This window comes from Antechinus flavipes, chromosome 2, assembly GCF_016432865.1.
Source record: "Antechinus flavipes isolate AdamAnt ecotype Samford, QLD, Australia chromosome 2, AdamAnt_v2, whole genome shotgun sequence".
NCBI classification, from domain to species: domain Eukaryota; kingdom Metazoa; phylum Chordata; class Mammalia; order Dasyuromorphia; family Dasyuridae; genus Antechinus; species Antechinus flavipes.
The window spans coordinates 462,770,097-462,782,299 of NC_067399.1; the positions used below are offsets into that span (position 1 = coordinate 462,770,097).

At 38.2% G+C, this 12,203-nt stretch overlaps 1 protein-coding gene across 3 annotated transcripts in view; it reads left to right on the forward strand.

Moving 5' to 3' along the window:
• The window catches only part of GSN (gelsolin), a 73,868-nt gene extending 71,890 nt beyond the window's left edge, over positions 1–1,978 (forward strand). For all 3 annotated transcript variants that reach the window (XM_051979552.1, XM_051979549.1, XM_051979550.1), the window contains exon 17: positions 1,370–1,978. In XM_051979552.1, the coding sequence (XP_051835512.1) occupies positions 1,370–1,539 (170 nt within the window). In that variant the 3' untranslated portion in view covers positions 1,540–1,978. The remainder of the gene's footprint in view (positions 1–1,369) is intronic.
• The last annotated feature ends 10,225 nt before the right edge of the window (positions 1,979–12,203 follow it).

Below are 12,203 nucleotides of genomic sequence, written 5' to 3' on the forward strand. Positions count from 1 at the left end.
GATGAAAGCTGACTCTTTGCAGCTTTCAGTCACTGCTTATAATTTTTCCCTTGGACTCTATACAGCCTTTGTGAAAGCAGCTCAATCTAGTATTTGCCAGTTTGGCTCCCATATTCACTCATGAACAGCCCTCTGGGATATTTCTTTACAGATCTTCCTCCAGCATTTGATATGCTACTGGTTAATTTTTAGGTCCAATTATTTCCTTAGTTCAGAAATCATTTAACTAATATTGTCATCTCACCCACATCTTTCCATCTTGTTTATGAGATAATCATAAGATACTTTGCCAAATGTTTTGATCAAATCTAGGAATACTGTGCCTATCACATTTTCCTGAACTCCCCGTCTTGTGACCATACCAAAAAAGAATATCAAGTTGATCTTCCATGACTTATTCTTAAAACTATGCTGTGTCTCAAGCATCACTACTCCCCTTTCTAAATGCTCAACCCCATCTCTTATCATAAATTCTACAATTTTTGCTAGAATATCATGTAATTTGTTTATATTATTCTTCAGTTAGGGAAGCTAGGTGATACAGTAGATAGAGTGCCAGGCTGTACTCAGGAAGATCTGAATTTATATCTAGCCTCAGACTCTAGGTGAGTCCTTTAATCCTATATGCCTCAGTTTTCTTATTTATAAAATGAACTGGAGAAGGAAACGGCAAATTACTCCATTATTTTTGCTAAGAAAACCCCAAATGGAGTCATGAAAAGTCAGGCATGATTGACATGACTAAACAATTCTTCAGTTACTTATTTTTGCTTTCATCTTCTAAGCATGGCTTTAAAAAAAAGGTGTAATTTGACTGATGAATTTCCCTTGCATACGCATGTGTTTCTTTAGATATCTTCCTCTTTTCTTTCATAGTGTTTGTTTGTGTCACCAGAATTATTCTTAAGAGCATCCATCAAATTGCTTGTCTTCTCAAGAAAGATTAGGGATAGGAGGAAGGGAAAGAATTTGGAACTCAAAATTTTTAAAGATGAATGTTAATTTTTAAAATACATGTAATTAGGAAATAGTTGACAAAATAAAAGTTTAAAATATGCATGTTTATCCCATTGGAGAGGGCAGACTTTCCTTCTAGAATCTCAGGATATGGGACTTTGATATTTCTCTAACCTCTTTGAAATCGGTTCTTCCAAATCTGGAATGCCCATCAGACTCTAACTCTCTTAATAATGATCACTCACCTCCAAAAATTTCCACCATGTCTACTTTAGCAACAAGCTCATGGGTTATTGAATGTAAGCTATGTCATCATTTGCCAGCTTCTGTCCTAAAAGGCCATCAGCAAAGGAGGATGAAGACACTAATGACCCCTATATTTTTGTTTCTCTTTGTGTGTGTCTTTTTGCAGCTAAACGGTATATTGAAACTGATCCTGCAAACCGGGATCATCGAACACCCATCACAGTTGTGAAGCAAGGCTTTGAGCCACCCTCATTCATGGGTTGGTTCCTTGGCTGGGACAACAGCTACTGGGATGTGGATCCATTGGACAGGGCTATGGCTGAACTGGATGTCTGAGGAGCCTAAGCCCTATCTGTTCTGGTGCCTTTAATAACTGCCCGCCCAGTCTTCAAAGAGACTGATTCATGGCAGTTGCTTTCTTTCTTTTTGTGTGTGTGTATTTGTTTTTTACTATAGCCTAATAGTTGTGCAATAATTGAACATATCCTAATCTCTGTGCTATGGAGATTTCACATAATAAAGCTTACATGGGACATGTAACAATCTAAATGCTTCTTTTAGTATGAGTGAGTAAGTGCTTACTGAATTATTTTTTCTCCTAATAGTTTGAATAGACAAACCTAGATCAATGAATTTCTTAGAACTATTAAATTGGAAGGAACCTTAAAAAATAAAATGTTAATCAACCAATCGGTAGCCATTTATTAAGAACTTAATATGTGTTAGGCATTAGGCTAAACACTGGGAATTCAAATAAAAGGAAAAAGAAAGACAATCCTTGCTTCAAAGAGTTTCCATTCCAGTGGGGGGAGAGGCAAACTATGGGGGATGGGAGGGAAGGACCAATGAGGAGACAAAATTAAGAAGCAGTTCAAGGAGTCATGGACTGAGCTAAGCTTAAAGTAAGCATGGCTAGCATGGGTGCTTCCTCCAATGAAGATTCCAAGGATCCCCCCAATCAAAGAAGGAGACAGTAGAGAGAGAGGTGATGAGATGGCCTCTGGGGAAGAAGTCTGTAAATAATCTGAAGTCATAGGTTGAACAGACAGAGGCTACAAATACAAAATCAAGACATCCTTGCCCTCAAGTAGTTTACATTCTACTTGAAATTTGGAACAATGACTATTCAAGTTGGAAAGAACCTTAGAGATCATCTAGTCCAGCCTAATTATTTTACCGGGAAGGAAATAAAGGCTTAGAAAAGCCTACAATATTTAGGAAAATGAGAGAGATATGTCAATTAAACTTAAAATTGTCTAATGCAAATTGTTTCATTATTTTAAAAAAGTGATCCTCATTTGTAACTTTTTTCCTATTAATATGATTCATATTGGAAAGTCACATTTATGTCAAAATGATTCCTCCTTACCCACAGTTGGTTGCTCATCTCCTTTTTGAAATTTTATAGTATTTTAAATTATTCTTCTTTCCTCAATTTGTGATTTAGGACCTTGCTTACTCTTTCCTGAACTCACTTTTTAAGACCTGGGTTTTAGGCTAATTTTGACAGGAGCAGTGTGAACTTAGGCAAGTTACTACTTTTCTTTTTTTTTTTTTTTTCCTGAGTCTCAATTGTCAAATGGGGCCACAGGGAGAAAAAAGTCATTTTGTAACCCAGAAAATGTCAGACATGAGCTAGCAGTGTTGTGTCATGCATGGTTGGGATGTAGAGTAGAATTTTCTCCAAATGGAAAATTTACCCCGGCTCCCTGAGAAAATCCCAGAAGACAATTGGCATCATTCACTTTGTGGCAGGGATTGGGAAACCCAAGTTCAGCTGACTCATAGAATGAAATAAGAGATCACATGAAAATAAAATGTAGCTTAATATAGGATTTGATTGTGAAAGAAATTAAAACAAGCTTAATCTGTTTTAAAATTTAAGGACATGAAATACAAAGCTATTAAATATAATTTTCTCAAAATTACTCTAATTCAACTTTATTTTCCGTTAGGAGAAGGAGATAGAAGAAAGGGAATAGGAAAGATTGTGTAGAGCAATTAAAAGATTAGAATAGAAGAGATCTGGGAAAGAAAACGAGTATCACAGAGTAGTAATGGATTATTCTTCTCTGAGACACCCATCGAGGAACTGGCAGGGCAGAATACTAATCCAGATCGTTTTACTCCAAATCCAGCACATTTTCCAATTAGTCCAATTGTATGCAGTCATCTAGCTTCTGTTTTTACACTTCCGGAAATGGACAACTCCTGGACACATCCTACTTTCCAACTTCTGAGGTTCTGTGAAAGACAAAATTCCTCCTAGTTACCAGCTTCTTTAGAATCAGAGCTGGAAGGAAGTTCAGAGGCTATCGCATCCAATCCCCTCATTTTATAAGTGAGAAACTGAGATCCAGAGGAGGTGAAAGACCTGGCCAAATTCACTCAGCAGAGCTGAGACTACAAGCCCGTGGTCCTGGCTGCATCCCCAGTACTCTCTGCACTGTATTGCACTCCCCCAGTAATTAAAGGCCTGCTTGCATCAGGAATTTGCAAAAGAACGTGATGATTAATGAATGTGGCTGCCGTCCCAGAAATTTGCAGGAAACTGAATGTAGGTGAAAATACCCACTTCCTTCCTCCCCTAATTCTTGACTTGAGCTCAAGGTGTATTCACTTGTTCATGGTGAAGGGAAGGACTCAGAGGGGGTCAGTTTCAGAGGAGCTGCCCAGTGAGAGGAAACAGGATTGAGCAACCAGGTTTCCTGTTACTCTCTGGATCTTCTCCAGTGACTCGGCAGGAGGGAAAACATGTGATGGAAAATCTTACGCCCCTAACATATTTCTTTGATTTACTAAGGTGACATATTAGGAGAATTATGGCTTCATTGGTGCTTTAGTGAGCTGTTTGACATAAGCTGGCTGCAGCAGGCTTAGGGGCTGAAAGGAGATGGATAAATGCCCCTTCAGAGACTGCAAGCTTTTTGCAAATTTTACAATATGAGTTGAAAGGAACCTTAAAAAGGGAGCAAATCTAACCTATTTGAAGGAGGAGCCTGCCATACTTGGAGTACTGAAATGGGATCTAGACTTGGGTTCAGACACTGGCTCTGATACCAGCTGTGTTACTGGACAAGTCATTTAATTTCCCTAAACCTCAGTTTTTTTCCATACATCAATAGGGATAATACTTGTGCTATTTACCTTACCTGCTTCATTTGTGAGCAAAGTGCTATGTAAGCCTTATAGATTTGGAAATAAATAACCTATTTTTAAATAAAGTTTTTTATTTTCAAAATAAATGCATAGGTAATTTCAACATTCATCCTTGTAAGACCTTGTGTTCCAAATTTTTCTTTCCTCCCGTCTCTTACCCCTTCCCCTAGAGAGCAAATAATCCAATATATGTTAAACGTGTGCAATTCTTCTATACATATTTCCACAATTATCATGCTGCACAAGAAAAATCAGATCAAAAAGGAAAAACATGAGAAAGAAAACAAAGTAAAAATGCTATGTTGTGATCCATACTCAGTTCCCATAGTCCTCTCTCTGGATGTAGAAGACTTTCTCCATTACAAGACCATTGTAACTGGATTCAATCACCTCATTGTTGAAAAGAGCCCCGGCTACTAGAATTGATCATCACATAATCTTGTTGTTGTATACAATGTTCTCCTGGTTCTGCCCATTTGACTCAGCATCAGTTTTTGTAAAGTCTCTCCAGGCCTCTATGAAATCATCCTGCTGATCATTTCTTACAGAACAATAATATTCCATAACATCCATATACCGCAATTTACCCAACATATTCTCTTTTTTTTTTTTGAGGGTCATCCCCAAAATTTTTTTATTAAAGCTTTTTATTCACAAAGCATATGCATAGGTAATTTTTCCAACATCGACCCTTTTTTTTAAAATAACTTTTTATTGATAGAACCCATGCCAGGGTAATTTTTTACAGCATTATCCCTTGCACTCAATTCTGTTCCGATTTTTCCCCTCCCTCCCTCCACCCCCTCCCCCAGATGGCAAGCAGTCCTTTACATGTTGAATAGGTTACAGTATATCCTAGATACAATATATGTGTGCAGAACCGAACAGTTTTCTTGTTGCACAGGGAGAGTTGGATTCAGAAGGTAAAAATAACCCGGGAAGAAAAACAAAAATGCAAGCAGTTTATATTCATTTCCCAGTGTTCTTTCTTTGTGTGTAGCTGCTTCTGTCCATCATTGATCAATTGAAACTGAATTAGCTCTCTTTTTCGAAGAGATCCACTTCCATCAGAATACATCCTCAAACAGTATCGTTGTTGAGGTATATAATGATCTCCTGGTTCTGCTCATTTCACTCAGCATCAGTTCATGTAAGTCTCTCCAAGCCTCTCTGTATTCATCCTTCTGGTCATTCCTTACAGAACAATAATATTCCATAACATTCATATACCACAATTTACCCAGCCATTCTCCATTGATGGGCATCCTTTCATTTTCCAGTTTCTAGCCACTACAACCAGGGCTGCCACAAACATTTTGGCACATACAGGTCCCTTTCCCTTCTTTAGTATTTCTTTGGGGTATAAGCCCAATAGAAACACTGCTGGATCAAAGGAGATGCACAGTTTGATAACGTTTTGAGTATAGTTCCAAATTGCTCTCCAGAATGGCTGGATGTGTTCACAACTCCATCAACAATGCATCAGTGTCCCTGTTTTCCCACATCCCCTCCAACATTCCATATTATCTTTCCCTGTCACTCTAGCCAATCTGACAGGTGTGTAGTGGTATCTCAGAGTTGTCTTAATTTGCATTTCTCTGATTAATAATGATTTGGAGCATGTTTTCATATGTCTATAAATAGTTTCAAATTCTTCGTCTGAGAATTGTCTGTTCATATCCTTTGACCATTTATCAATTGGAGAATGGTTTGATTTCTTATAGAGTCAATCCTCTATATATTTTGGAAATGAGGCCTTTATCAGAACCTTTGACTGTAAAAATGTTTTCCCAGTTTATTGTTTCCCTTCTAATCTTGTCTGCATTTGTTTTGTTTGTACAAAAACTTTTCAATTTGATATAATCAAAATTTTCTATTTTGTGGTCAATAGTAATCTCTAGTTCTTCTTTGGTCATAAATTCCTTCCTCTTCCACAGGTCTGAAAGGTAAATTATCCTATGCTCTTCCAATTTATTTATAATCTCATTCTTTATGCCTAGATCATGAACCCATTTTGACCTTATCTTGGTATATGGTGTTAAGTGTGGATCAATGCCTAGTTTCTGCCATATTAATTTCCAATTTTCCCAGCAATTTTTGTCAAATAATGGATTCTTATCCCAGAAACTGGGATCTTTGGGTTTGTCAAACACTATATTATTAAAGTTATTGGCTGTTTTGTCCTTTGAACCTAACCTATTCCATTGATCAACTAGTCTATTTCTTAGCCAATACCATTACCCAACTATTCTCCAATTGATGAGCATCCATTCATTTTCCAGTTTCTAGCCACTACAAAAAGGGCTGCAACAAACATTTCTGCACATGTGGGTCCTTTTCCTTTTTTTGATCTCTTTGGGATACAGATGCTGTAATGACACGGCTGGATCAGTTTGATAGCTCTTTGGGCATAGTCCCAAATTGTTCTCCAGAATGACTCTACCAACAATGTATCAATGTCCCAGTTTTCCAACATTCATCATTATCTTTTTCTGACATTTTAGCCAATCTGACAGGTGTATAATGGTACCTCAGAGTTGTCTTAATTTGGATTTCTCTGATCAATAGTGTTTTATTTTTTCACAACTAGAAATGGTTTTAATTTCTGAAAATTGTTCATATCCGTTGACCATTTGTCAATTGGAGAATGGCTTGTGTTCTTATAAATTTGAGTCAATTACATGTTTTAGAAATAAGTCCTTTATCAGAATGCTTGGATGTAATTTTTTTCTCAGTTTGCTACTTCCCTTCTAATCTTGTCTGCATTGGTTTTGTTTGTACAAAACCTTTTTAATTTAATATGGTCAAAATTAAACATTTCGGATTTCATAATGTACTCTAGTACTTCTTTGGCTACAAATTCTTTCCATCTCCATAGATCTGAGGTAAAATATTCTTTGTTCTTATATTTTGCTCATATCACTCTATGTCTAAATCACGAACCCCTTTTGACCATAACTTGGTATAGATGTGGGTCAATGCCTAGTTTTTGCCATGAAATGTAGAAACTATTAGTGAAGTAGGAGATAATAATTATAATCATAATAATAATGTATCAAGCATGTGCTAAGTGCTTTACAAATATTATCATCTCTGATCCTTATGGCAAATCTGAGAAATACTTGCTATTATAATCCCAATTTTGCAGTTAATAAAAAGGCGGAAGACAAGTTATGTGACTTTCTTAGAAAATGCCTGAGCACTAGTTGTAGGATTTTGGGTGTTGGGGACTATGGAACTGGAGCCAATAATCTCTAATATCCTACCTCAAATATTGTATAGTGTAATGCTTTGTGTTTTAAATTCCTTCTGTTTCTGCCATCCTTATTGTATGGATTGTAGAGTAGGCAATCTGATATATCAGTCTCAAGTAATCTCCTTAGAATGTAAATTCTTTGAAGGCAGGGACCTTCTTGGTCTGCTTGGTATATAGAAGGTATCTGGTAAAATGCTTGTTGATTGATCCTAACCCCAAATGTGTTCACCGAAAGTCACACGTGACTGAAATGACTGAAAAACAAACTTTACCTCCAAAAGGAAGTGGACATGAGTTTTTTTAAAATGGATTTTATTGCTATATTTGCTTTTATGTCATCCAGATTTTCCCATATAATCTCCTCTTTCCCCTTCCCAGAGAAATCCCTTATAATAATGTAAAGAAAATGAGAGAAAAGAAAAAAAAAATTCAGCAAAACCAATCCACGCATAAAAAGCATATGGTGTTATATGCAACTTTCCTATGGATATTGAGATAGGCAGGTGATGGATAGAGTGCAGAAGATAGAGCACTAGACCCGGATTAGGAAAACTTGAGTTAAAAATCAGCATTCCAATACCTATTATTTGTATGACCTTGGGCAAATCACTGCCTACCTCAGTTTATCTATAAAATGGGGATAATAATAGCATTTACTTCCTATGGTTGTTATAAAGATAAAATGAGATATTTGTAAAGAGCTTTGCAAACCTTAAAATGGTAGCATGGTCATTATAATCTTATTGTATGCTTGTGTACCCATTCCTCCATTCCCCCACCCCTACAAACTTCTGCACAGGAGTTGGGGAAGGTATCTTGTATTTCTTTTTTTCAGGCCAAGCTTGTTCTTTGTAATTTTATAGTACTCATTTTTGATTATTTTGTATGTATTTTGCTGTAGTCATTGTGTCTATGATTTTCTTGACTCTACTTTTCATCAGTTTGTATAGCTCTTTCTGTGCTTCTCTGTATATTATTATAGAACAGTCATATTCCATTAGTACATGCCAACATTTATTTGCCCATTCCCCAGTTGATGGGCATGTGCTTTGCTGACACAAGATATGCTGTTATAAATATTAGTATATATAGTCTTTCTTCTTTGTTTCTTCAAATGGCCTCCTTGGGGTTTATACTAGCAGTGAAATTTTTGGGTCCAAGGATATATATATAGTTCTCTGTAGAATTTCAAGTTGTTTTCCCACAGCCCATCAGTTGATAAGTTCTGTCAATGTTTTGTACGTGTGCTGGTAGCCCTTCCTCTGGCATGGTTGCTACCTTTGTCCAGACCCCCTTCTCCTTGGGCAAGCCTCGAATAATACAACAGGCTTCTCCTCCACTTGCCTGTCAAAAGATCTTCCTAAAGTGCAAACCTGACAGTGTCATTCCTTATCATTCCTCTATTCAGTAAAATCCTGTAGCTCACTAAAACCTCCAGTATTAAACATAAAATTCTGTTTGGTTTTTTAAAGTCCCTCATTATCTGACTGCAGCCCACCTTTCCTGTCTTTATACACTTTATTCCCTTACATGTACTCTATAACTATGGGTTATTTTCAATGGCTGCTCTTCATGTCTGACATTCCCTTCTTATCTCTTCCATATGATTTCCCCGTCATGGTTTCCAGTGTCGGCTATAAACTTAAAAAGGCCATCTCCAATCGCCCTGATCTATATCTGGCCACTGGACTCAGATGGTTCTGGAGGGGAAACTGAGGCAGGTGACCTTGCCCAGCCCTTCCTCCCTCCAATCTAAGTCACTTGCATGTCATGGCATCCCCTCCCTGAGGTCATGGTCCTTTTTGAGAACAAAGAGCAAACAACAAGAAGAATCCCACTTTTCCAATGCCTTTTTAAAGCTACTGCCTTCCCTGAGATTATGTCCAATCTATGCTTTCTCTATTTTGTTCTTAAATTGTAATTTGCAGCTTGTCTTCCCCATTAAACTGTGGGTTCCCTTAAAAGGAAAGACTGTTTTTACTTTTCTTTGTATTTCCAGAGCTTAGCAGAGTGCCTGGTACTTAAAAATGCCTGCTGGCTTGTTGTCACAATTTATAAAAGGGTCCTACTAGTCCACAGCTCTCCCATCAATCCCGTTAGTGTGCCCTCTTTCTGCTGGATCAAGCCCTCCAAGAGCTAACTCGGATCCTCCGTCACTGAATATTTAACAGGCAGGAGGGGAACCCTCAGGGATGGTTTGTTTTGTGTTCTTTTATCATTTGTGATTTGGAACATTCAGGACACATCTTAATAGGAGAGAGAGCTAGAGGACTTTGCCCTACTCCAAGGCATTGCCCATTTTAACAGCGGACTCAGGAAATGAGATCTCAGCTCAAAGCGACTCTAAGCCCAGGATCACAGGCCCCGGCAGGCAAGCAGGGCAGGGCCAGGGCCAGGCCGATGGGGAGCTTTCCAAGAGCACGGTGAGTCCTGCTAAGTGAGTTACAGCATAGGGTTTTCTGCTTCTAGCAGGGAGCAAAAGCGGGACAACAGCACAGGACTGGCCTCTCTTGGGAGAAGGGCTAAGCTTTTCTCCTTTAATGAGAGGCTTTTTTTCCCACTCCTTAGAGGCTGGTTCCTCCCCACAGGGCCTGAGACTGATCAAGCTATTTGACTTTGGATAGCTTATTTTCCTTCTTTGGCCAATTGTGGCCTATTAAGAGCTGGCATTTTATATAGTACTTTAGAGTTTACTAAGTGCCTTAAAAACAGTCTCATTTTATCTTCAAAACCACTCTGGGAAGGAGGGATCCTTACTATTTATTTCTGAGGACTAGGGGCTCCTTACAGTTACCCAGTGAGTGTTCCAGGCCAGGTTTGAACTCAGGGGTCTTAAAGCCTAGTGCACTATCCGTTGTGCCACTTAGCTATCTTAAGCCTAATATCCATGTCCTTAAGGTTCCTTCAAGCTTTAAAGTTGTTACTCTGACATTTTCTATTTGGAGATCCAGCTCAGACATCCTATAAACATCAGGGAGAACAACATGAAAGGAAGCTGAGACCAACAAGATGTATTTAGGGGGATTACAAAGAGAGCAAACAGTTAAAAAGAATTTATTAGTACAGCTATGAGCCAAGCACAGTATTAAGCTCCGAAAATATAAATGGAAAAGTGAGTGACATTTGCTGTCCCTTGGAGTATAAATGCTTTTTCTGTCTTATTCCTTTTCCCCACAATTTACCTGTGCGTTCTCAGAGTAATACCAGGGAGGGCAATGGAGAACCTTGAGTCCACATCATGAGGATCAGGTGAAGGAATTAGGCAAGTGGAGGATACAGAAGACTCAGGGGAGACACGATTGCTGTACCCTTACTTAAAGGACTTCTGTGGGAAAGGGATTGTATTTGTTTTGTCCGGCCTCAGAGAGTAGGACCAGGAGAATGGGGAGAAGTTACAAAAAGGCCAATCTGATTAATGTGGGGAAGAATTTCTGAATAACTAATTATAGCTTTGCCAACGAGGAATGAGTGGTCTCAAAAGGTGATGGATATCTTTTTCTGGGAGGTCTTCAAGCTAAGGTTAGACAATTATTGTTCAGGGTATATTATAGTGGAGTCTATTCATGTAGAGGTTGAACTAGATAGACACAGAGATCCCCTCAACTCCCAGAATTTGTGAAATTCTCCAACATTACCCTTCTATCAATTCTGTTGTTATTAAATGGGAAGTATTTGGGCTATAGGTTTGGTTTCCTGTTGCTTCTCTACACGACCTGTCCATTTCCTTTTCCTATCACATTCAAGTCACTGAGGGTGACCTTCATTTTATTTTCTTCAGAAAACATTGTTGTTAACATGCTCATACTCACTATGTGTCTTTCCAATTTCTTTTGGGCCACTTGTGTTCCACGATTTACAGTCATAATAACAAACAATTATAAAGCAATCCCCAACTTACCTAAGAGGAAATGGAGCAGGTAAGAAATCAAAAATGACTTGCAAAGGATCACACAGCTAGTATCTGAGGCTGGATTTGAACCCGTCTTCCAATTCCATGTCTGATGCTCTATCCACTGTGCCATCAAACTGTTCCTAAATAGCATCATCAGGAAGTTCTTCTCCCCAAAGGTGAGAGCCTTCTACTACCAAGCTAGTAAGTTGGTTCCATCAAGACATCTGCCTTAGATGGATGCTGCAGGATAGACAATAAGCTGGGTCCAGAAATGAAGAGGGAGATTGATATCATGTGGGAAGTGGCAGAGGGTTTTATTATTATTGTCTGTAGTAAGTGACATATTTGAATGAAGACTTCAAACACAAGGCCAATCTTATCTATACCCAGTTAAGGGGATTGAAAAGTATCTAAAGGATTTCAAAAGGTTTAAAGAGCAAAAGTTTCCAGGTAAAATGATACCTTATCAAGGAGAGTCAAGGTGTGTAGTTAGAAATGGAATCGGGATAATCTTGACTTTTGGCATTGTAGAGAGCTGTCATCAAAGGACTCCTGCCTTTCCTGATGGTAACTCAATTATTTTTCTTTTTAAGGTTTGTCTATCTGATTGGCTTGGAATGCAAATGTCTGTCTCTCTGGGGCCCTAGTTTTTGGCCAGTAAGGGAAAACCTTTGGACCAAGTTCTCAAGTAGT